This window comes from Euphorbia lathyris, chromosome 9, assembly GCF_963576675.1.
Source record: "Euphorbia lathyris chromosome 9, ddEupLath1.1, whole genome shotgun sequence".
Classification (NCBI taxonomy): Eukaryota; Viridiplantae; Streptophyta; class Magnoliopsida; order Malpighiales; family Euphorbiaceae; genus Euphorbia; species Euphorbia lathyris.
In genome coordinates, this window is record NC_088918.1 from 18780362 (window position 1) to 18806016 (window position 25655).

A 25655-nucleotide genomic window follows, 5' to 3' on the forward strand; every position below is an offset into this window, starting at 1 on the left:
CAATCCTAACTAAACACTTCTATTCTACCGTTTGTAGTACAACAACAACAACAAAGCCTTAGTCCGGAAATGATTCGGGGATTCTACCGTTTGCAGTGAAAAAATAAAAAAAGAGTTTTAATACGAAAACGAGAACCAAGGGTAATTAAGTAGTTGGATTTGATTTTTACCACTATAAAGGGCTGCCCGGTGCATTACGCATCCCCGCTTAAGCGAGGTCCGGAGAGGGGTCCCACCACAAGGTTGTACTGGGAGCAAGCAATATTTGATTTTTACCACTATGCTAGAACTAAAATACCTATAACTTGACTCACAGTAAAAGCTTGAACCTTAGCCCAAATATTAGTTTTTGGACTGAATTGAATCTGCAGGAAATTAGAATGAAACATACCTATATCATGTACATAGAATTTCACGTCAAAACCATATAGATGGACTGCAATGTACAAAGGAGTCTCAAATTAAAAGCAGAACAAGAAAGAAATTAACAGTAAGAGGCTCATAGTTAGAGAGAATGTACTAATGGCTATAGCTATACCCATTAAGTAACTTGTGTGTCATTTACAATCTGTGTTGCACAGAAACTGCTCTTCAGCAGCGTTTCTACGTTTCATATCCATTTCCGTTTCTTGGCTATTTTTTGAAGATTGTATTTTAGAAATAACATTTCCCCGTGCTCATTCCCGCTCCTGTTTCCGCTTCCGTGCAACAAAATTTACAACTAATGTTCATCAATTTGAAATTAGGGATTGATACATCTCCCTAAGTTGCTTGCCTACATCAGTGATTTCCGGCCTATCTTCTGGATCTTTGCTAGTACAATGAAGGGCAAGCATTAAAAAAGCTCTTATTTGCTGCTCTTTCTCAGACCATGTTCCATCTTCAAATAGAGTGTGATCAATAATCTCTTCCAATCTATCATTCTCAATACGTTTGTTGATAACAAAAACCATACCAGAATACTCATGTTCAATATCAGGAAAAGGAATACATGGATTTTGTCCAGTCAAAAGCACAAGAAGAACAACACCAAAACTATAAACATCAATCTTCTCATTAAATGTGAGTTCTCTAGCATATTCAGGAGCAATATGTCCTATAGTTCCTTTAACAGCATCATTTAGATGGGTTTCACCTTCAGGCATAGATATAGATAGCGAAAAATCACTCAATTTAGCTCCATAATCTTCATCTAATAAGATGATTCTGGTTTTGATGTTTCTATGAACAATGGGCCTTGAAAACGCAGTGTGAAGATAAGCAATCACATTAGCTACATCAACTGCGATCTTCACCCTATTTTTCCATGATAGAGGTCGAAAATCGGGTCTGTTATTCAAATTGTAAATGTAATCATCAAGACTTCTCTTCTCTGCATCTTCAAAAACTAGAATCGGAATGGAAGAATCTAAGCAACAACCTAATAGTTTGAGGACGTGATTATGTAATTTCGTTTGTGATGAAAACACAATATCACTGATACAATCTTCAAGATTCCTGTCATACTTAATAGCAGAATCCTTGAGGTAGGTTTCATCTTTATATTTCTTAACGATTACTTTGCGATTTTGCAGCAAACCGTTGTATAATATATACAGTCCTTCTGTTAAAATCACTTGATCTGAATCATAGTTATGAGTAGCAATCTTAAGGTCATTAAGAGAAAAGGATCGGCCAATAGAATTACCTCTGCCATTAGTAAAAGCAATTAGTTTCTCCAGCAACAATCCTCCATTTCTTGTTAGATTTTCCATTGCCTGATCCTTCTTGTTGACTCGAAAGCATGAGATCATCTTCTCTGTCACTATTCCCCCAAATTTAAACAAATTTTATCAATACTAACTGAAACTAAATTTTAGCTTCAGTCTAAAATCAACCAGATATGATTTCATATTATCATTATTTTTTAAGAAATAGTAATGAAACGAAGAAAAGGGGTGCTTAAGCTGGATATTGATGAAGATGAGATGAAAGAAGTACCTGTGCTTAGCGAACTGAGCTCTCGAAGAAGAAGTGGAAGAATAAAAAAAGGAAAGTTAATCATTGATGGAAGAATAAATATTTAAGCATAGCCTCTGCCAAATATTTAATGTAGAAAATCAAATTAAAATACTCCACAGTCCAAGCTGCTATAATTTTGAAAGGGCATGACCACTCAACTTTATCATTTTAATATTGTGTCAACTCACTGAATTTAATATTTTTTTAACATTGGTGGCCACTCAACGCTTCAAAATGATCATTGACAGTCTCTGTTGACCGTTGAAATCCCAAAAGGATTCAGCATGACCAGAACGGTCACACCGCGCAGCTTGAAAGAAGTTTTTCCTGAGCTCGAGGATCTGTAAAAGAAAGCAGACCTCACATCGAGAGAAGATGAAATAGTCTTAAACCATCATGAGCACGACTTCGAGGTACATAGAAGGTTATACGATTGAGAAGTCCTAAACAACTCGAAACTTTGTAACAGATCCTAGTGCGATGCTGGTCGCCACACCACAAAAGGTGCAAACTCAAGTTCAAATGGCAGACACACCTAAAAGCTATGATCAAATCGCCAGCAGTAACACTTTGCTAGAAAAGTAAGGCACTTAACAAAAGGACAAACAAGTTGTAGATGATTTCAGCCACAAAAACAAGGTTGAGAATACCTCGATAGGAATCTTGAGAAGTATTTGCTCCAATGATTTCTGGACAAAAAAAAATGCTCAACAGAATGGTGGATTGCCATCCCACACACACTCCGCTCGCAACTTATCATTGACAATCTTTTTCCACCTCATTAGAAAACTCCTTCCATGCCTCAATAATCTGCCATGGAGGACCCAAATAAGCAATGTGTAACCTTGAACTGAATTCTTTCTAGTCAAAAAATTCCTTTTTAGTTGCTTTAGAACAATTAGGAGATTTTCTAGAATAAATGCGGGGTTCTGTTTTTGACGGCAGTATGTTATGGGGTGGCGATCCCACTTATAGAGTTAAATTAATCCGTTGAACATGATAAATTTGTACACCTATGAAGACGCTACCATATGTAGCCACTCTATTGGGTGTGGTCCATGAGTGGTACAGCGAGGTTTGCAATTGCAACATAATCCAAAGATTCTATCCGACATTTGAAACATTTATTTGTAGCTTGATTTGTTGGAAAAGTGAAAGACTAAAGGATAAGTATTGATCTTCACGATGTCTATAGAAGGTTACAAGGCCTCTTCTCATGAGGTTTTATCAATTGGACCCTTATGTTAAATCTTTGAACTTGGAGGTTGCCATTGACGTCCTTGTAAAAAGAACGACTTGTGTATCCCTCAAACAAAAATGTTATACGATCAACACAGAACTTTTGAAGAGTTGATGAATATTGGTCAGAGTTTTGTCTATTACAATGACATCAAGTGTCATGTCGATTATATTGAAGCGAAAAAGAACAAAGTGCACTTACAATCTAGCCGAGAGGAGAAAGAGAAACATCTTGATGACATAAGGGAACCTAAAAGGCGTTTAACCCTCCAACCATCACATCTTCAAATAAAAAACTATTTTTAATTAAAATTATTTTTTATTAAAAAAATCTTATTTTATTAGCATTTCTTTTTGTATACTGACAACAAACAAAAATTGAAAAGTAGTCCACTAAGAGCAAGTTTACTAGTTGTAACATAGTTTGTTACAAGAATGTGCCACGATAGTCATTAACAATACCCACAAAAAAGACACACCACTGTATCTTCAAAGTTACCATTTATCATAATAATAAAAAATTACAGCTTTATAATATAATATATATATAGATATGTTTGAGTAGAGAGAAGATTGGCAGCAATTGTCCGCCACTTAATAATTTATAAAGTAAACTGAGGCGCCACAATTAGCAATTGCACTACACGTTCCAATTGTGGAGCCTCAGCATGCTGCGTGGAGCAGAATTCTTTCTACGCGTCAATTTATTTCAAATTCCAGCGGGTGTTACTACTGTTAGTAACTTCTTTCATTTGGTAACATCAAAATGACACCATCTTTAATGGTTGAGTGTTACAAGCAACAAGCTTGTAACACCTACTAGACATGCTCTAAAGATGTTGGATAGTATTTTTTTGTTTATAGAAAAATAAATCATACTTTTTGTCGGACAAAAACACTCTCCATAATGGAGAGTGGCCTCTTTTGAACAATATTTGAACCAATAATTAGAGGGATTGGAGAGTGTTTTCTTTAATGGGTAAAGTTTAGATTGGGTCTGACCTAGCATTTCTAGAGAGTAGAGACTAGTTAGTTATCCCAATCTGCTTAATTCTTTTTCTTTTAAACTTTAATATACAGGAATAGCAGGCAGGTTTAGATCGGGTCGTGCCTATGTAGAATATGTATGGATCAAACCCATCTCATAAATAGAGACCGAGCAGATACCCAAACTCGTGAACAAATCTACTTCAAACTGACATGAGGAAAGCTGGTGTAAAAGCAAAATGTAAGAGATAAAACGAGAAAATGCTAGATGCATTAATATTTTTTTTTTACCCATTTCATGAATATCCTCATTGTTGATGAACAGAAATTGAAGTTATAGACTGATACATCTGCCTGAGTTGTTTTCCCACATCAGTGATGTCTGGCCTATCTTCTGCATCTGTTCTAGTGCAATCAAAGGCAAGCATTAAAAAAGCTTTTAATTGCTGCTCTTTTCCAGACCATGGCCCTTCTTCAACTACAGAAGCATCAATAATCTCATCAAATCTATCATTCTCTGCAAGATACTTTACACCACTTAGAAAATCAAAATATTCATCTCCAGTAGCAGGAAAAGGATGAAACGGGTTTCGTCTCGTTAAAAGCACAAGAAGCACTACACCGAAACTATAAACATCCACCTTTTCATTGAATTCATCACCTGAATATGCATATTCAGGAGCAAGATATCCATATGGTGCTGCAATTTCATCTCTTATGTGAGTTTCACCTTCCGGTATAGATCTACAAAACCGAAAAATCGCTTACTTTCGGTTCATACTCTTCATCTAATAACATAATTGTGGTCATTAAACCTCCATGAACAATAGGTCTTGAGAATGCAGTATGAAGATATGCAATCACATTAGCTACATTAACTGCAATCTTTAACCTATTCCTCCATGATAAAGGTCGAAAATTGGCTCTATTTTCCCTATTCAAAATGTAACTATCAAGACTTCCCTTTTCTGTGTATTCGAAAACTAGAACTGGAATTCGAGACTCCAAACAACAACCTAATAGTTTGAGAACATTTTTATGCACTTTCATCTGTGACGAAAACACTATATCAGTCATACAATCTTCTAAAAAATCACCATCTTTATACTTCTTGACAATTATAGGGCGATCTTGCAGAAAACCTTTGTAAAATGCATGGCATTTTGAGTCCAGAATCAGTTGATTTGGATCAAAGTTATGAGTAGCAATGTTAAGGTCGTGAAGAGAAAAGGAACGGCCGATAGAATGACCTCTGCCATTAGTAAAACCAATTATTTTTCTAATAGTATTCCAACATTTCTTATTAGAAGTTTCTGATCGTTCTTTGTTTCTGTATCAGCTTTGAAGCACCACCTCATCTTAAATTCCTGTGCACCGAGTTCCAATTCATACATTATAAATCAACTGTAACATCTGATCTTCCTAGTAGAAGAAGAAATGTGTATCAGAAGCCATGGAACTCATAAAATAAACTAAATTGATGAAAAGAACATAAATTTGTTTACAGATGAACACAATTTGAATAACTTGTATGTAGCATAAACAACAAATCTAATGTTGATGAACACGATTTCAAATCAGGGATTGATACATCTGCCTGATTTGTTTGCCTACATCAGTGATTTCTGGCCTATCTTCTGGATCTTCACGAGTACAATGTAAGGCCAACGTCGTAAAAGCTTTTAAATGCTGCTCTTTACCCGGCCAAGGACCCTCTTCAACAATTGTTGGATCAATAATCTCTTCCAATCCATCATTCTCCATGAGATTCTTAACAACTATCAAATCTAAATATTCAGCTCCATATGGTGGAGGATGGCCTCGATATCGTCTAGTTAATAGCACAAGAAGAACTAGACCATAGCTATAAACATCAACCTTCTCATTAAACATAGAATCCGACTCCAAAATCTCAGGAGCAATGTATCCGTACGATCCTCTAGGTTCGTTTTGATCTTTTATATGGGTTTCCCCTTCTGGCAAAGCTATAGAACATGAAAAATCACTCACTTTGGCTCCATAATCTTCATCTAATAAGATACTGCTAAGTTTGATGTCTCTATGAACCACTGGTCTGGAAAATGCAGTGTGGAGATATGCTATCACATTAGCTAAATCTACAGCAATCTTTAACCTAATTTTCCATGACAATGGTAGAAAATTAGCTCTATTTCCCCTATTGAAAATGTATCTGTCAAGACTTTCCTTTTCTGCGTATTCGAAAACTAGAATCGGAATCGAAGACTCTAAGCAACAACCTAATAGTGTGAGGACATTTTTATGCACTTTCATCTGTGATGAAAACACAATATCACTAATACAAGCTTGTGTAAGATCTGTATATAGATATTTCTTAACGATTACAAGGCGATCACGCAGAGAACCCTTGTACAATGCATAGGTTCCTACATACAGAATTTCTAGATTTCGATCAAAGTTATGAGTTGCAATGTTGAGGTCGCGAAGAGAAAAGGATCGACCTATTGAATGACCTTTGCCATTAGTAAAAGCAGTTGATTTCTCTAATAGCATTCCTCCATTTCTTATTAGGTTTTCCATTGCTTCATCCTTCTCTTCAACTTTATTGGAACTTAAGCATGAGATCATGTTCTCTGCTACAATAAAACCTTGAATTTGTTCAAAATCATTACCTAAATTTGTTTTACAGTCTCAAATGAACCGATTGAAACAATTGTAATCAAACAAATGCTGCTGAAATTGGATGAGAAGAGAGAAACAAGTAGTACCTGTTTGCGAGTGATTTAGATCTTCAAGAACCGCCGGATGAAGAGAGGAGGAGAAACCAGTTGGGTCAACGAATAGCAAGATATACTTGCAGAATCTTTTATTTTTTAACTGTGGAAAATGAAATTATCAAATCCAACCTCTAATTTTTTTGGTTAAATTACACTCTGGCACTTGAACTTCGGTTTACTTTTATCATGAGCTTTAAACTTTAAACCCAACCATTATTATGACCCTGAATTTTGTATTTTACTAATATTATGATCTATTTTACTATGGCTTAATACATTGTTTACCACCTGAATTTGTTCCAAAAAACTTGATTGCCTCCATTAAATTTTCGAAGTGTTCAAATAGCTCCATCAACTTGCACAAAACGTTCAGTTAGCCTCTGAATTTTCGTAAAATGTAATCAATTGATCACTTGGTTGCAAAAAAATAAGTTCATTGTAGAAGATGTATTGCACCCGTTAAAAAAAAGTAAAACGACCAAGATCGGAGTTATACGGTTTTAATATTAGTGAAGACAAGTTTTATAGTTGAACAAGTAATAACTTTCGTTTCAATCTATTTTTGAATTATATAATAACATTCTAAGATGCGTGGAATACATTTTCCGTATCTAATTTATTTTTTTGTAATTAAGTGATCAATTGATTACATTTTACGTAAGTTCAAGTGATTAACTGAATATTTTATGCAAGTTGAAAGAACTATTGGAACACTTTAAGAGTTTAGGGATCAATTAAGCTTTTTTTATAAGTTCAGGGCAAGCCTTTTACCAAGTAGATCAACATCATTGTAAATGGTGAAAATTATATTTTAAAAGTAAAAAGTATAATTAAGCTTATGAACTTTATTTATTTTACAAATTAAGCTTATAACTAATTATTTATCCATATTGAATCATTGATTATTGATTTTGTTATGGATTCGGTTTTTATTTAACTTTTCCAATGAATTTGGAGAAATGAGAAGATCGATGTGGTAATTTTAATGCTAAAAATTACAAAATGGGTGAGGAAAAGATTGTGATGGGAATAATCTACTGATCGATTATGTAATTGTATTTTACTTTTTATTTTTTTTATTTTATTTTAAAAAAAAATTACGCACAATGCGCTTACATTATAAAGAAGAAAGAAAAATTCTCATCCCACCCGGATGTGATTCAAACCCATAACCTCCCTGGTCATAGGTAAGCTCTCAACCACTAAGCTAAGAGTTTCACCACATATCGCTCTAACAATACAATGCGTGTCTCCCAAACTACAGAAAAGTTAAATAAGAACTGAATTCATAACAGAATCAATTATCAATAGCTCAATGTGGAAAGGTAATTAATTAAGGATTTAATCCTTAAAATATGTAAATTAAGTTCAATCGCTTAATTATATTTTTTACCTATCCTAAATAACTTTAACTCCATGAACTATTTAGTTGTTGATTAGTTATTAGAAAAAAAACCATTATTTATAAAAAAAAAAAAGTTCTAAATTTTTCTACTCTTAATTTGATCGTTGACTATTTTGATATAGCAATAGTAAAAAAAGTTATAATATTCTTAAAATGTAAAATTTTAAGAGATATAATGTAAAAGTCAAGTTAAAGAACATATATTTTCGTACGGTGTAAGGGGACAGATATGCATTTCCCACTTTGTCTCTAATATTTACAAGGATATTTTTAGAGAATCTTCATTAAATATTTTAGAAACCACATCCTCTTCTCACACAAATCCCCACCGATAATAAGAATCCCGTATCTAAAAAATAATAACATTAATTTAGAACATACATTGAATTTATATCTAATTTATGCATATTAGTTATAAAACTTATAACTGTTTTACTGGGAATGAGAGCAGAAATTATTTTTTATTTTTTATTTTTTCTATTTGTAATGTTGTAATTTTTTTACAATTAAAAAGTAAAAAAAAAAAAAGTGTATGTTACATAATGTGTGACACACCTTTGTCTATGTAAAATGTTAGTGTATGTTATTTAATATAGTTTTTATTTTAAAATTAAGATATTTTTCATTTTTTAATTAAAAAGTTTATTTGGATATTTCCACATGGATTTATATGAGAATGGAGCCCATACAGTAAATATAAGTTATAACAATCTTCATTCCTATTTAGGCTTCGGATAAAAAATCCTCCGTCCCTATTCCATTCTCACTTTTTTTACCCGTTTCTATCAATTCGGATACCCGCAGTTTTTAAATAATTCCCTTTCCATTACTGTCCCTACACAAGATCTCATCTTTTTAACTGCCAAAAAAATATTTCAATGTTTTACAAATTTGAAGAGTATAACTAGACAATTAGTTAAATGTTAAGATTTGATTTAGGGGGTGTTTGTAGGAGCGTTTAGCATTTCACTCTAAATTGTAGGAAAAATAGCGTTTGGTTAGGTTTATATAATCGCTGCGTTTAGTATTTTTTCTGAAATCTGCAGCATTTTGGAGCGTTTCACGAAAAGCTTCTATTTGGAGTTTTTCATAAACAGCTGTTTGTAGTTATTTATTATTGACAAAATTATCCTTTTTATTTCCACAAAATATGTTTATTCTTTAACATTATTTATATTTCTACAAAATAATTACCGGAAGAATATTTTTTTATTCCATTCAATAAATTTTTTATTTTTTATATAAATTATTTTTATTAATTTGTGTAACACATTTTTTTATTTTATAATAGGATAAAGTGCAAAAATACCCCTAACATTTATAGCTAGGAACAATTTTACATTTTAACGTCTAAAATGGTGCAATTATACACCTAATATTGGCAATCAAAATCAATTTCACCACTGACATTGATAAGTTGGGTCACTTTGAGAAATAATTTATCAAACTGCCTTCTTGGTTATGAATATTGTCATCTACACTTCACATGTGTACCATTTTATCATCGTTAGTAACAGATCACAAACATATGATTAGACATGAATTTTTTTAAGAAAATAAAAAAAAATATTTGTACAAGTTGGACAAAAAAAAATTCAAATATTTCACCGAATTTATAAATATTAATTTTCAATTTTATTAATAAATTACAAAAAAATATGAAATCTCTTTTTTAAAACTACTCGTATGTGCAATTGGTGTAGAATAAGAAATAAAATATCTATGTTTTCTAATAATATTTGAAATTGACCCAACTTGTCAATGTTATGGATAAATTGCTCTTAACTGCCAGTGTTATAGGTAAAATTGCATCATTTTAGACGTTAAGAGTAAAATTATTCCTAGTTGTAAACATTATGGGTATTTTTTTCACATTTTTCCCTTTTATACTTTCATCGTTGATTAATTTAAAACATGTTCATTTTAGACATTTGAAATCTGAACAGCAGCATTTCAATATAATTTTACCAAACACTAGTAATTAAACAGCTAACAGCTTACTGCAATTGCAAACAGTTAACAGCTTACCGCAACTGCAAACAGCTAACAGCTAACAGCAGCCGCAACAACTATTAACTAACATCTGAACCAAACAAGCCCTTAGTTAACTTTACTTATTTTTCTGTAGTTAGACTTTTTAAAACCATTAAATGAATTTATGTTTAAAACAGACTTTTCTAGTAATTTATGTTTAAAACAGACTTTTCTAGTAATTTAATATTTTATATGTTAAAAGAAATAAAAAGTAAAGTAAAAAAAGAACACAGCAAGTTTGTTAGAATAGCTCGCAAACTATTTGAATTTAGATCAATGAAAGTTCAATCAAAACTCAAACTACATTAACTAATTGAGCTTGAACTTAATTTCCATCCGAAAACTCATAAATAGACTTAATTATTTTTTAATTACTATATATATTTTATAAAGAAGTTAATTCAAAACAAATTATATATTAAATTTGTTTTTTCAAGTTTAAATTTGATGTTTTTTTTTATAGCTATACTAAATAACAAAATCTAAAACAATTACATTAAATACAAAGTTCAAGATTATTTTTCGAATTGTTCTCGAATGAGTCTTGACTCGAATCTGTGTTTGAGTTCAAAACAAATCCAAATTTTCAAGCTCAAACGTGATCTCATCCATTTTCGATCCGAGCTGAGTTTACTTAGGCTTAGTTTCATGTTTGAGTTCAAACCGAATCATAACATAAGAAAAAATGAATTTTAAATTAAGCTTCTGAAAATATACTTAAGACAATGTTGACCTTTTGGGCTTGGGAAGCTTTTCTGTTTACTGCCTATAAAACGACACCGTATATAAGAAGTTAGAAATATGAGGTCTGAAATCCAAGTCAGAAAGTCAATTTCTCCTTTTGGCCAGTTCGTCAAATACATGGGGAGACTTCTCTATATTCCTATTTCCTACATCCAAATAATTTTTGGTAAGTGAATTCCTTCATCTCTTTCTCAATTTTTTTTTTGTGCATATGAATTATGTGATTAATCATTTTCTGAGCATATTTTTCTGTTGTTTGATGTTCATGATTTGCTATTTTATGGAATTTTCTAATTTTCATCATATTCTGATTTCTAGTTTGTGTTCTTCATATATTGTGACTCGTGCTAACTCGTTAGATACAACTCATCAATTTCTGGGTTAAAGAATTATTCACACTTCGTTTGGATTGGAGATTTGAGATAAGTAAGGGTTGATAAAGTTTGATGATATGTTAGTTTTGTTCTAAATCTTAATATTCCAAATTAGGGTTTAAGGAAGGTTAAACACTCAATGTTAATTCCTTCCCTCTAATTTCCAATTCTGGTCTATGAATTTGTGGTCAATTTCACTCTTTCCAATGGCATTGGCAAGTACTGCTCGGAGCCGTTATCATGGAAAGTAGGATGAAAATATTGCTTATGCAGTTGCTTATTTGCACACTGCACTTTCAAGGCCTGTTGCAGTTCGAGATATAAGGCCTTCAATCGTTATACTTGATCAAGATGATGCTGCTAAGGTTACAGATGTTTCTTTTTCGGTATCGATTCCTGATGATGAATCTCATGTTATAACAGGAGTTTTTGCGAAATCTGGATATGCGCCACCTGAATATTTCAATTCATGCTATGTAACTGAAAAGCTTGATGTTTTTTTGTGTTGGTCTACTTCTGCTACAATTTTTGACTGAAGATTCTAGATCTTTCAAGGTAAACGATTTTGGATTATGTTTCATCGGATGAATAACTGAAACAACGAATACAGAATCAGGAACTGATTGAGATTGTTGATCCTGCAATTCTGAAAGATGTAGAGCAGCAACAATTAGTAGACCAACAATGACTGATATCACCAAACAAATCAGGCGAATTCATCGATCTTTATGCACTATGATTTAGCTGATAACATCTAAATTTTGGTCCGTGTTTAGTACAGCTTTATTTATTCTTTATGTTCCTTATTTTGTATTGTAAACATGAGCAGCAATCTTGTTGTTTTAGGAAGTTCAGAAGATTTTATTTTGTAGCCTATTAGTTTATCTATGGTTACAACTTACATGTACAAAAACACCCACAAACTTGTAGTCTTTGGAAAAATTAGCCAAAATTAATACATTTTTAGATGATAGGCCCTTGAACTTGTCAATTTCGCGAAATCACCGAGTCAAGAAAAAGGACGACAAGTCTACTACACGTGCCAGCTCATGTTCATGTTATTTGCACATGTTTTACACAATGTCATTTCTCTCGACTTGTGACGTTTCGGGTTGACGAGTTCTAAGTCCACTTTTTGTTTCAAAAGGTCAAAATGATGCTAATTTGTTTAGGGGATACAAGTTGATAGGTGTTCTTATAGTTTTTTTTTTTTTTTTTTTTGCCATCGGATTGAACTTCTTATTTGCACACAAGTTGAATATACTATAGCTAATTATGTCTTGAAGCTTGTATATACTGAATTCTGAAACCTGATTTTGTTTTGCATAGGGTTCGGTAGATAGAAGGTTAGATGATGAAATGTTTGAGATTCGACAAGGAAAGAGACCTGAAAGATGATAAAAGTACAATATTCTTGATCAATGGAAGCAGATTGTTGGAAAAGATGATTACCTTCTGTAATGGCAAGTGTAGCATTCCAATCAAAAGCTTCACGGCAGAAGAGCTCGAAAAAGCAACAAACAACTTCAACGAAAAACAAGTGCCAAAGATAGATGGATACTTCGAATTGTACAAGGGTTTTCTCCAAGATCGTCCAGTAATTGTAAAGAAGTTTATTATAAAGCAAGCACATCAGTTTTCCATCAACGAAATAGTTTATGCATCCGGTATGAGTGTTCACAAAAATGTCCTGAAATTGTTGGGTTGCTGCCTAGAAACTCACTGTCCTACTCTAGTTTTCGAATGCGCAGAGGAAAAAACACTTGCTGATCGAATAATAGATCGGGACGACATGCATTTTCAGCCTGTGCCTTGGAATGTGAGGTTGAAGACTGCTATAGATATAGCTAATGTGGTAGTGTATATGCACACTGCATTTCCAAGGCCTATTGTGCATAGAAATATTAAAGCTTCGAACGTATTACTGGATAGAAATTCTGTAGCCAAACTGTCTGATTTTTCGCTGTGTGTGTCTATTCCTGAAGGTGAGACGTATGTCGAGGATATTGTGGCAGGGACTGTAGGAGTTATTGCGCCTGAATCATTGGCTACAGGTTACTTCAATGAGAAGAACGATGTTTATAGCTTCGGAGTGTTACTGCTTGTGCTTTTAACCGGACAAAGATCATTCGATAACACTCGCGTTGAAACTGGAGATGAGTTTCTTCTTGTGAATCATGTGAAGAAGTATCTTAGAATGAATAGATTCAAGGAGATGTTTGATCCTTTTATTTTGGGAGAGGCTGTGAAAGAGCAACAATTGGAAAGTGTTGGAGCTCTTGCAATTAAATGTATTGATGATTCTGCTGAAAAAAGGCCAGAAATGATTGAAGTGGCAAAAGAACTTATTCGTATTTATCGATCTGCAATTGATCCTTGTTAGTTTTCTGTTTATCGATGTTGATTCTGTTTTCTATGTCACACTGTATATGAACATGATTGAATTTTCTTAACATTGTTAGTCATAACTTTCACCCAAATCAAGTGATTCTGGATGCAAAATTCTATGTTTTGGTAAGTTTTGTTATGTAGATCTATACCGGAAGGTGAAACTCACATAAGAGATGAAATTGCAGCACCGTATGGATATCTTGCTCGTGAATATGCATATCCAGGTGATGAATTCAATCAGAAGGTCGATGTTTATAGTTTTGCTAATAGAGATGAATATTTTGATTTTCTAATTGTTATTGATATCTCAGAGAGTATAAATACAGATTACAGTTTGTGTATAATTGAAAGACTGTAACTAGAGTCTAGCCTAGAATATAGAACTAACTATTTTATACAAATAAGGGAGTAAATAACATATATATATATATATCTCTAATACACCCCTGTAGTCGAAAGGTTCGGAGGCCGAACATTGAGACTATTTCTGAAGTCTTCGAAGAGAGGTGTGGGCAGCCCCTTTGTAAAGATGTCGACGATTTGATATCTGGATGGGACATGAAGAACACGAATGTTTCCTTTAGCGACACGTTCCCGGACAAAGTGGATGTCCATCTCAACGTGTTTTGTGCGATGATGGTTTATCGGATTCCCTGTGAGATGGATGGCACTAACATTGTCACAGTACACAAGTGCTGATTTCTGAATGGGGCAGCCAAGCTCAAGAAGGAGGTTCCGAATCCAACATGTTTCGGAGACGACGTTAGCAACACCGCGATATTCAGCTTCGGCACTGGATCGAGAAAGAGTGGGTTGCCGCTTGGCTGACCAAGAGATCAGGTTATCACCGAGAAAAACACAGTAGCCTGAAGTGGAGCGCCGAGTGTCCGGACAACCGGCCCAGTCCGCATCCGTGTAAGATGTTAATTGACAAGGAGAGGAAGCTAGCAGGGTGAGGCCGAAGTCAAGAGTACCTTGTACGTAGCGAAGGATGCGTTTGAGAGCTGCCATATGAGATGTCTTGGGGTCATGCATGAATAAGCAAATTTGTTGAACATCATAGGAGATGTCTGGTCTGGTGAGAGTAAGATATTGCAGAGCTCCCGCAAGTTGTCTGTATTCTGTGGGGTTGGGATAAGTGCAGCCAAAAGAGATACTGAGTTTTCGCTTAGTGTCAACTGGAGTGGTAGCCGAATTGCAATGTGCGAGACCGGCCTTACTGATTATTTCTGCAGCATATTTTCTTTGAAAGAGAAATAGAGATCCTGGTGAATGAGTGACTGCAATCCCCAAGAAATAATGTAATGGGCCCAAATCCTTCATGGCGAATTCAGAGTTTAATCTGGACAGAATAGAGCACTGAAGTTGATCCGACGAAGTAACAAGAACAATGTCGTCGACATATAGTAGAATATAGGCCGTATCTGAACCTTGGTGATAGATGAAGAGAGAGTGATCAGATACACTGTTCTTGAAACCCATGGTTGTTACGAACGTAGAAAACCGATGATACCAGGCCCGATGTGCTTGTTTCAGACCATAAAGAGACTTCTGGAGTAAGCAAACATGGTCAGGGTATTGCGGATTGCGGAAGCCCAATGGCTGGTGCATGTATACTGTTTCATTTAAATCTCCATGTAGGAATGCATTTTTAACATCAAGTTGGCGGAGGGTCCAATTTTTGGACAAAGCAATACTGAGAACAACCCGAATGGTTGCCGGTTTAACCACGGGACTGAACGTTTCTCCACAATCGATACCTGACAGTTGCCCAGAACCATTGTCGACTAGCCTGGCTTTGTATCTCTCAAATGACCCATCTGCTTTTGTTTTGTGCCTGAAAATCCACGAACTATGAATGACATTAGAAAATTTTGGACGGGGTACTAGTACCCACGTCTTATTTTCAATTAAAGCTTCAAATTCGTCAGTCATGGCTTGTGTCCAATTTGGATCACTTAAGGCTAGGATTGGTGTTTTGGGAATCGGGGAAATGGTAGAAGACGTGGAGGCAGATAAATTGAGCATTCGTCGTGGTTTGTGGATGCCATGTTGGGCTCGGGTGGTCATATTATGAGAGTTCGGATTGGGTAGTGTATCAGGCAGGCTATCAGTGGTGGTTTGGGGATTGGAATTGACAGTAGGTGACCTGTGCGACTCGGAATGGAGGGAGTCGGAATGAGATGATGATCCGATGGCTGATAAGGACAAAGGAGGACTGTTTGATTGGGCAGTAGAGGAAGAACAGGGAGATTGCGTCAAGGCTTGACGCGGGCTAGCGGAAGGAGATGACGAGGACACAGAGGGGGTAGACTGACGCGAATTAGAAGACTCGACATGAGGTTTTGGCAACTCGATCAGACGCGAGACGGAAGACTCGACTAGACGAATGGGAGAGACGCCTAGACAAGATACAGACGGTTCGACGGTAGGGGTGACAAGTTTAGGGGACGCAACTGTCGAAGACTCGGAGGATGGGAGAATGAGAGACGGTTCAGGTAGGGCGGAAGATAGAGTGTATGATGGTGGGATATGTAGACGGGATGCGCTAGACGCAGGAGAGTGAGACGGGACATGAGCTTGTATAAGAGATGTGCCGCCCGCGGGTATAGCAGTTGTGCTAGACTCGCAAGGTGCTGGTTTAGGCTCAAAGGGATAGACATATTCATCGAAAACTACATGACAAGAGACAATTATTTTGTGTGTGAGCGGATCGTAGCACTTGTAACCTCTATGGTTTGGTGGATATCCGAGAAAGACACATGAGGAGGAACGAGGTTCAAGTTTATGACGGTTGGTAGATGGAATTAGCGGAAAACATAGACACCCGAAGACCCGTAAGTGACTGTATGTGGGATCTCGTTGATACAATATTTTGGTGGGAGATTGATAATCAAGAATTTTGTGAGGGTAGATATTAAGAAGATAAGTGGCAAGGTCTAATGCATGATGCCAAAATTTGAATGGAATGGATGCACGATTCATAACAGTTCGAACAACATTATTGATGGTTCTAATTGTGCGTTCGGACTTGCCATTTTGAGGAGATGTATATGGACATGAAAAACGAAATTGCATTCCATTAGTATTACAGAATTGGCGAAAAGAGTTGTTATTAAACTCCCCCCCCCATTGTCACATTGAAAAACTTTGATATCACGCTCAAATTGAGTTCAAATAAAAGACCGGAATTGAAGAAACACAGAATAGACTTGAGATTTGTGTGCTAATGGAAAGGTCCACAGAAAATTAGTGTAATTATCCACGAATAAGATATAGTAACGATGACCACTAGAGCTTAAGACAGAGGATGTCCATATGTCACTGTGAATTAAATCAAACGGCATACAAGCAAAATTATTAGAGGACTGAAATGGTAATTTAACTTGTTTTCCATTAACACATGAAGGGCAAACATATACACTTTTATTCCTATTACACGAAATCAAATTCTTATTCACTAGAACATTCATAATGGGAAATCCTGGATGACCTAAACGGTTGTGCCAAACATCAGAAGACATAGCGGTAAAGACAGACGGAGAGGATTGTGATGTGGATGGACTAGACGTGACTGGATAGAGGTCCTCGGTACTGTTACATCTCATGATACGTGTACCCGTCTGTAAATCCTTCACAGAAAAACCGAATGGGTCAAATTCGACAGAAACTTGGTTATCTTTGGTAAATTGACGGACAGAAATAAGATTTTTGATAAGTTTAGGTGCATGCAAGACATGGTTTAAATGTAAAGCTTGGTTTTTAGTGGGTAAACTAGCATAACCAGATCCACAAATAGGAACTCAGTGACCATTACCGACAATAATATTTTCATTGAAGCTTGAATTAAAATAAGAGGTGAGTGTACCTTGGTTGGCCGTCATATGAGATGTGGCTCCTGTGTCCATGTGCCACTGATCAGGAGGTGGTGATATTGTCATTGTGTGCATGGCCTCTGCAATGTCGGTTTGCATATATGGCTGTGGCGCCATATTAATGTGAGCTTGTTGGCTTCCGGGTCGTGGACCAATGATTCCTTGTTGGGGCTGCTGTATATTAGCGGAATACTGTGGTTGCCAGGAATTGGTAGGATACGGACTAGGCGGAGTTGCCCATGGTTGTGTGTAAGCCCAAGGAGGTGGAGTCGACGGACGGTAGTGGTGGGGGGTGCCGATCGGTACTGCTGTCGGCCTCCGCTGCGGCCAGAATAGCCAGAGCGGTTGTGCGACTGATGTGCCGGCGGGTTTGTCGGGTTGACATCGGCCGATGATGCCGTTAGGGCAACCGGTGTGGGCTGGCTGCTAGTTTTGCGGGATCGGGCTGTTTCCTCTAGAATTAACATGGAGCGGGCCTTGTGAAAAGGTGGGAGAGGATCTCCGTGGCGGAGTTGGGTTCCAACGGTATCATATGCATCAGTGAGACCCGAGATGAGTTGAAGGACCATTTGGTCATTGGTAACGGGACAGTCGACATTGGAAAGTTGATCAGACAAGGATTTCAGGTGTTGGCAATAGGATGAAATATCAGAGAAATCATCAAGTTTAGTTTTAGAGAACTCTTGTTGGAGGAATATGGCGCGGGAGTTTTTGTTATCAGAAAATATGTCTTGGAGACGGCTCCAGGCATATGCAACAGAGGAAATCAGCTTCAATAATAGTATGAAGTAGGTCAAGAGAGATGGTACTGTAGATCAATTGGAGAACTACGGCATCAATACGGGTCCAGAGAGCTGGGTTTGTTGTTTGAAGCGAGTTGTCAGAGTTGTTTTCAGGTGAGGGAAGTATGTGTTCTAGGACTTGGAAAGCAGTTGCGTGAAGTTTGAAGAGGGCGGCCCAGGTCGAATAATGCCCTTTTTCAATATCTAGAGTGACTTTAATGAAAGTGGAGATATTTGATATGGTGAGGGCGAGATGATGATTGGGGTTTTTGTCTGTGTTATTGACGTTGGAATTGGTGTTGGGAGGGGTTCCGGTGGTTGAATTTTCGGTGTTGGTGCTCATAACTGCGAAAAAACGGAGGGATTTTTGGTGATTTGAGTGATGTTGTGATTGGAAATAATGGAAGACGCCGGAGACGTCGGCGGCGGCGGAAGGTGAGGGGAAGAAGAAGGTTGTTTCGAGGGAAGGGATAGGGAGAAGGGAAGGTAGAATTGAGTTAGGTCTCTGATACCATGTAACAATTGTGATTGTTGCTTGATTGTTATTGATATCTCAGAGAGTATAAATACAGATTACAGTTTGTGTATAATTGAAAGACTGTAACTAGAGTCTAGCCTAGAATATAGGAACTAACTATTTTATACAAATAAGGGAGTAAATAACATATATATCTCTAATATAATTGAAGCAATTTGTAATTTACCTAAGATTCCAGGCATGGAATTGGGGGCCAATTCTAGCATGGACTCGAAATATCTCCTATTGGCCTATGTGTCTTGGTTGTTACTCATCCTAGCATGGTTTGATTGATCCAAAGACTTTCCTTACACCACATGTCCTTGTGTTTCTAGATGACGACGCATGTACGATCCTTATATTCGCATGATATCAGATGCTCCCCACTTCGATTTTCTGAATTCTTTAGGGCTTCATTCTTCTATGTTTTGGGGGAAACTTGGCAGTTTTGAGTAGGGTTCGGTATCTTGGTCGAAGTATAAATTATGCTTCTCCACCAGTGCGGTATGGTGTTCCCGCGTTGTATTATATATTTCAAATATTTCTCATTGGTAGGTGAGACGTCCCAATACACTTCTTAAACTCGCATTATTGTTGTAGGTTTGCTTTTGGGTTAGGTCCTCCAAGTATCAGAATTGGAACAATAATTCCACAAAACTTAATTTCTTAACATCAACAATATCCAAATTTACATTTGATTTCTCATGCAATCTTTTTATCCAAGCAACTGCATTCATTCAATCCTTTCGATTTCTCACATCAACAAAACCTAACAAGGTCAACTAGATACTTTTTAAATTATTTATTAATTTATGTGCAAAATCTAGCTTATCTATCATCCAATGTCCCTTGTGTGGCGGCTTGTAAGAAGGGTTTATAAAATGGTGCCTTATACCATTGGGTGTCCCGAGGGGTACCCACTGTTGTGCAAGGTCAAACAAGTACTTCTTTAAATTATTTTTAAATTCACGTGCAAAAATCTAGTTTACATATTTTTCATACTGTTATTTCTTGTAAAAAGGATTTATAAGGTAGTGTCTTATACCATTGGATGCCCCAAAGGGTAATCCACTTTTGCAGGGTGTGTAGCTCATGTTAGGTTAGTCCTCTAATTATCAGAATTGGAACAATAATTCCACAAAACTTGATTTCTTAACATTAGCATCATCCAACTTTACATTTGATTTCTCTTGTTGTCTTTTTATCCAAGTAATTTCATTTCTTCAATTCTTTCGATTTCTCACATCAACAAAACCTAGCAAGATCGAACTAATTTTTTAATTCCTATGCAAAAAGCTAGCTTACATGTTATCCATATGTCCCTTTAGTGACCGTTATTGCGTGTAAGAAGGGTTTATAAGGTGGTTCCTTATACCATTGGGTGCCCTAAGAGGTATCCATTTTTGTGAAAGGGAGATGATCTACATGATGCTTGTTTGACATTTGACTACCACACGTGTGTCGCCACTCTCGATCGACCGGTCGGACCGAGCTAGGAGTGGGTTGGTGTGGACACTTACATTTTTTAAGTAAATTTTTATTAATTTATTTCAATTATTTAATTAAGTATTTTGTAAACTTTTATAGAATCATCTTGTGAATTAGTTTTCCTGTCTGATTTTTCTCCAAAGATATCTCCCACCAATTGAAACTTCTCTGCATGTTTCTTTTCTTCTTTCAAATTTGAAACATATTTCAGCAGAGAAAACATAGACTTTTCAATTTTGAAAATATCTTGAGCAGTTTTTCCTTAAGAGAATCTCAAGGTGGGGTTGTTATAAAAATTGTCAAAACTTCGCATATCATATTAAAATATAATATTTTATTTACTAATTCATCAAACATCACTTTTTGTAACTTTTATTAAAAAATACTCCAATATTAAGCAATTTTAAAAGTTGACACTATAACTCTACAAATCGTTACTTTATATATAATTTAGTTTCATTATAAATATTATCATAAAAATGGATTAATAGTAGGCAGCTTAATTATTTTTTTATATTAAAAAAAAGTTAAACAACATTGCCAAAAGGTCGCTCAAATGTTGAAATAAAATGATTTTCACAAACACATAATGACAATCAAGATAGAGTACCATGATCTATGATGATAACAATCGAGTTCTTCGGGAATTACTGAGAATTTTATTTCTCTCACTTAACCTCTTAGACTTAACAGATTTTCTAAATAGAGAGAAAAATGACTTTAGATAAAGAGAGGACCAATTCTTATTTGTATTCTTTAGATATATATCTTCTATTAAAGTATCTCTTCATCCATAAGGTAGATTTTCGTTAATGAATCAATAAGATTCAATATACTTTATGTAGGAGAGTTCTCCGGCACAACGTAATTTCTATAGGGGATAATCAACTCTATGATATATTCTGCTACATATTTGTTTCTGTAGGATAATCAACTATATGATATATTCTGCTACATAATACAAAATTCCATTATTCTCCTACAAAAAATTTCTTAGGAGATCACGTTTTTCTTATAGTGAATGTAGGCCCAACGTCGTAAAAGCTTTTCAATGTTGCTCTTTAACACCTATCAATTTTAAATACTCATCTCCATTTTGCAGAGGATGGCCTTGATATCGTGTAGTTAATAACTATGTTGTACGTACACTTCTAGTTAATAGCGTTTTTTCGTTTCGTATCCATATCCATTTTCATTTGTAGGCTATTTTGTGAAAGTTATGTTTAAAAATAATATTTTTCGTATCCATATACAACGTAAGTTAATAGCACAAGAAGAACTAGATCGTAACTATAAACATCAACCTTCTCACTAAACATAGAATCCGACTCAAAATTTTTGGGAGCATGTATCTGTATGGTCCTCTAGGTTCGATTTGATCTTTTATATGATGCAGCGTGGAATCCACTGAGAGTTTTAAACCGTAAACTCACAAAGGCTAAACAACTTATCTAGCTAAACTAGAAGGAGTGGATCCCAATTCATGGACTAAATCCATAGGAATAGTGAAATCCCCATTGTTGAAGGAGAAAACCTTAACAAACTTCACAAGGAAGAAGATGATAAATTGTATTTCATAAAAGTTAGCCTATTACAATGAGAAAGAGATGAATTTATATCATCTCAAAAACCTAATTGCCAAATTACAAAAGGGTAAATTATATAGCTAATTAAAATACAAATCTAAAGGGTAAGTTGGGCTAATGGTAAAGGGTGGCATGCTTGTAAATAAAAGGAGTGGTAGAGTTGTAAATAGGGAGTGGTCCCAAGTATGGAGAACTTGGGGAGAAAGTATCCTCCAGCTGAAACACGCCCCGCGTATCACGTCCTACGCCCTGCGTGAAAGAGTCTCTGAGTTTGAATGCTCCGAATGTGGTCTTGCACGCCCTGCGCCTTGGAGGTACGCCCCGCGTAAATGACCTCCTGAGCTGTCCTTCGGACTCAGCTTCCTCCACGCCCCGCGCACAATCTGATATGCCCCGCGTGGAGTGTTTAAAGAACTCCCTTCCGCGTGTCTTTCCCCTTTCTCTGCGGCCCTCGGATCCACGCCCCGCGTCCAGGGACAAGATGCCCTCATCATTCTCCTCTTCTTCAAAAGTGTTGGACCCCAACTCAACTATAGAACAAGACTTGTGCTCAATAGGGGTTAGCCACTCCATATATTGTCGGCTTCTCCTTCTCTTTATGAACTCTTCCCACACCTTAACTCGTGTATTGTCCTCGATGCTCATCCCCCGTAATACTTGCCACAATCTCCGACCGACATCGAACGGAATATCTCGACGGAGTTGATCAAACCAGTCCTCCACAATGTCTTGGAAGCTCCTCCACACTTCCACGACATGTTGAACCGTCCAACCCCGGACCTCCTCTTGCTCCACTTCACGAATATGGACATTGATCACAACTTGATTCCGCCCATAACCGACTTCAAATGGCATGTACCGGCTCCATATATCAACCCAACTTGGAGCGATCCCTTGAGTACTCTTCACAATCCAAACATGATGTTGAATTGAATATGCCCGGCCTTCGCTTCCATCCTTTCCTTTAACCCGGTAACCATGCTCAATCTCGGCTAGTCCATGGCCCACATCAAACGGAATATCCCGGCGACACTTGTCAACCCACTCCATAGTGAACTCAAGTCCACTTAGATTAGCCTCTTCGTTGTATTGGGTTAACAACCTTGTGGCTTCTCGAGTCACCTCTTCACTAACTTGGCTACCATCCCGCCATGCTTGAGTTCCTTCCACTCTTGCTACATCACCCGGACGGCCATTCCCGTTCACCAAATACTCTATGAAGCTCACTCTTGTCACCATAAAGCCACTTCTCATTGACTCCTCATAGGGTTGATGTCCCCTCAACAAACATAACATATATCCCAACACATGCATCTCAATCAAGAACAAAATAACAAGTTCCGAATTTACCAAGTGGGAGGCTCGGTTCATTCCCAATGCGCATGTGCTAGGAATCGCATTTCTTCCTAGAGGCGTCACAAAGGACCATTTTTCCGTTTCCTTGAAGCTCAAGCGACTATGAGGAAGACATAGCATACGACCTCCGGGATCCCATGCAATGTCACGTGGTATCTTCCCCAAAGGTAGATTGCCCCGGGGTTGTCCGTTGAAAGACACGTACCCCACATCTTCGGACGTTGGTCCCACATCTCCATTTTCCTCCTTTCCCTTCCGGAACTCTCGCTCATAATAGTCAAGCTCATCATCATTAAGTAGCTCAATTTCGAAGTTTCCTTCTCCATCAATCTCCTCTCCTAGATCATCTTCTTCTTGACCATACACAATTTCACTTCCCTCTCCGTCCTCGATCCGTTCTCTCCCATGACCTATCGTTCCTATTGGCTTCTTCCTATAGTCCAAGCCGACTAACCCACGTGCTAAGCCGCTTGACTCAAAAGACTTACTACCACCCAACATGGTAAAACCACCAACATCTCTCCCATTACCATAGTCATTAATCTCTACACATAGTGTGACTTCCTCATTCACCTCCAAGAGATCAACAAGCCCCAAGCCGTTCTTCCCCTCCTCAAGAATAATACCCCCACGTTCCTCAATCATACAAACAAGGTTATGCTTAAGGGGTATTTCATCAAACACATGGGAAGCATCCCTTGCAACATGGGTCTCCCCAACATCCTTACCTACAAACAACCTCTCCTCCTCATCCACAAATGAATCTAAATCCTCCTCCACAATTTCATTATCAATAATTTCACAAGAAGAATCTAAACCCACTTCATCATCACAAACAACATCACCAACATCTTCCATAGCAATAGGAATATCCCAAACTTCAATATTAGAGATTGGAAGCTTACGAGTTACCTTTACCACATATGATGGAGAAAAGATTAGTGATGGATCCTTAGGAGGGACCTCCATGGTAGGTTGAGAAGGTTTTCGGTATTCTTGCTTGAGACTCTCTAGGGATGTCGCCATCTCTCTCATTAGCCCGTTCATCACCTGAAAGTCCTCCCTACAACTCTCATCATACCTCATCATCTTGGCCTTAAGGTTTTCCAACCCCTTGATGATGGTTTCTTCATAGCTTGGAGATAGATTTGGTTGAACCATAGTCGAAAGAAGTCTCCGTTCAAGGAAAACGATCGACTCTGATACCAAATGATGCAGCGCGGAATCCACTGAGAGTTTTAAACCGTAAACTCACAAAGGCTAAACAACTTATCTAGCTAAACTAGAAGGAGTGGATCCCAATTCATGGACTAAATCCATAGGAATAGTGAAATCCCCATTGTTGAAGGATAAAACCTTAACAAACTTCACAAGGAAGAAGATGATAAATTGTATTTCATAAAAGTTAGCCTATTACAATGAGAAAGAGATGAATTTATATCATCTCAAAAACCTAATTGCCAAATTACAAAAGGGTAAATTATATAGCTAATTAAAATACAAATCTAAAGGGTAAGTTGGGCTAATGGTAAAGGGTGGCATGCTTGTAAATAAAAGGAGTGGTAGAGTTGTAAATAGGGAGTGGTCCCAAGTATGGAGAACTTGGGGAGGAAGTATCCTCCAGCTGAAACACGCCCCGTGTATCACGTCCTACGCCCCGCGTGAAAGCGTCTCTGAGTTTGAATGCTCCGAACGTGGTCTTGCACACCCTGCGCCTTGGAGGTACGGCCCGCATAAATGACCTCCTGAGTTGTCCTTCGGACTCAGCTTCCTCCACGCCCCGTGCACAATCTAATACGCCCCGCGTGGAGTGTTTAAAGAACTCCCTTCCGCGTGTCTTTCCCCTTTCTCTGCGGCCCTCGGATCCACGCCCCGCGTGCTCTAAATTACGCCCCGCGTCCATGGACAAGATTCCCTCATCATTATATGGGTTAACCCTTCTGTCATAGCTATAGGACATGAAAATAATCATTATTTAACAGAGTAAATGATGTAGATTTAAGTCGGGTGAGAGTTTTAATCGTAAACTCACAAAGATTACTATCTTCTCAAGCTAAACTTGAAGGTTGGAGTTAACCGAAACAAGGATGAACCTTGGCTCCAATGGAGGCTATAGTGTT

The 25655-nt window shown here is 36.8% G+C and overlaps 3 protein-coding genes and 1 long non-coding RNA gene across 13 annotated transcripts; 1 reads left to right on the top strand and 3 right to left on the bottom strand.

The window, feature by feature from the left end:
- Window positions 1-367: 367 nt before the first annotated feature.
- Window positions 368-4538, bottom strand: LOC136205777 (serine/threonine-protein kinase ZRK1-like). 3 transcript variants are annotated; one of them, XM_065996559.1, is made up of 3 exons: window positions 1981-4538; window positions 1688-1804; window positions 368-1603 (listed from the first exon to the last, which is right to left on the bottom strand). In XM_065996559.1, exons 1-3 carry the CDS (start codon window positions 2042-2044, stop codon window positions 732-734), a joined length of 1053 nt encoding a protein of 350 aa, XP_065852631.1. In that variant the 5' UTR covers window positions 2045-4538; the 3' UTR covers window positions 368-731. The 3 variants fall into 3 exon arrangements, with proteins under 3 accessions (XP_065852631.1, XP_065852629.1, XP_065852630.1); XM_065996557.1 differs by having other exon boundaries at window positions 371-1804; XM_065996558.1 differs by having other exon boundaries at window positions 373-1804; window positions 2652-4538.
- Window positions 4539-4608: 70 nt separating this feature from the next.
- Window positions 4609-5596, bottom strand: LOC136205780 (uncharacterized). Its single transcript, XR_010676076.1, has 3 exons — window positions 5581-5596; window positions 4869-4971; window positions 4609-4744 (listed from the first exon to the last, which is right to left on the bottom strand). It is a non-coding gene; the product is annotated as an uncharacterized lncRNA (long non-coding RNA).
- An 87-nt stretch (window positions 5597-5683) lies between these two features.
- Window positions 5684-7076, bottom strand: LOC136205779 (serine/threonine-protein kinase ZRK1-like). Of its 4 annotated transcripts, none has more exons than XM_065996562.1 (2): window positions 6975-7076; window positions 5684-6839 (listed from the first exon to the last, which is right to left on the bottom strand). In XM_065996562.1, exon 2 carries the CDS (start codon window positions 6832-6834, stop codon window positions 5800-5802), a length of 1035 nt encoding a protein of 344 aa, XP_065852634.1. In that variant the 5' UTR covers window positions 6835-6839; window positions 6975-7076; the 3' UTR covers window positions 5684-5799. The 4 variants fall into 4 exon arrangements, with proteins under 4 accessions (XP_065852634.1, XP_065852636.1, XP_065852633.1 ...); XM_065996564.1 differs by having other exon boundaries at window positions 5684-6842; XM_065996561.1 differs by having other exon boundaries at window positions 5684-6854.
- A 4156-nt stretch (window positions 7077-11232) lies between these two features.
- On the top strand, window positions 11233-14168 carry LOC136206215 (serine/threonine-protein kinase ZRK1-like). Of its 5 annotated transcripts, none has more exons than XM_065997178.1 (3): window positions 11236-11332; window positions 11964-12304; window positions 12870-14166. In XM_065997178.1, exon 3 carries the CDS (start codon window positions 12892-12894, stop codon window positions 13921-13923), a length of 1032 nt encoding a protein of 343 aa, XP_065853250.1. In that variant the 5' UTR covers window positions 11236-11332; window positions 11964-12304; window positions 12870-12891; the 3' UTR covers window positions 13924-14166. The 5 variants fall into 5 exon arrangements, with proteins under 5 accessions (XP_065853254.1, XP_065853250.1, XP_065853251.1 ...); XM_065997179.1 differs by lacking the exon at window positions 11236-11332 and having other exon boundaries at window positions 11351-12095; window positions 12194-12304; XM_065997177.1 differs by lacking the exon at window positions 11236-11332 and adding an exon at window positions 11351-11592.
- Window positions 14169-25655: the final 11487 nt, after the last annotated feature.

Excerpts from the sequence above, each read along its gene's own strand:
- LOC136205777 (XM_065996557.1), bottom strand. The coding sequence starts at position 2,044 with ATGATTAACTTTCCTTTTTTTATTCTTCCACTTCTTCTTCGAGAGCTC. Across the intron at positions 1,805-1,980 it reads GCTCAGTTCGCTAAGCACAG|TGACAGAGAAGATGATCTCA; the intron begins GTACTTCTTTCA and ends TTGGGGGAATAG.
- LOC136205779 (XM_065996562.1), bottom strand. The coding sequence starts at position 6,834 with ATGATCTCATGCTTAAGTTCCAATAAAGTTGAAGAGAAGGATGAAGCA.
- LOC136206215 (XM_065997182.1), top strand. The coding sequence starts at position 12,892 with ATGATGAAATGTTTGAGATTCGACAAGGAAAGAGACCTGAAAGATGAT.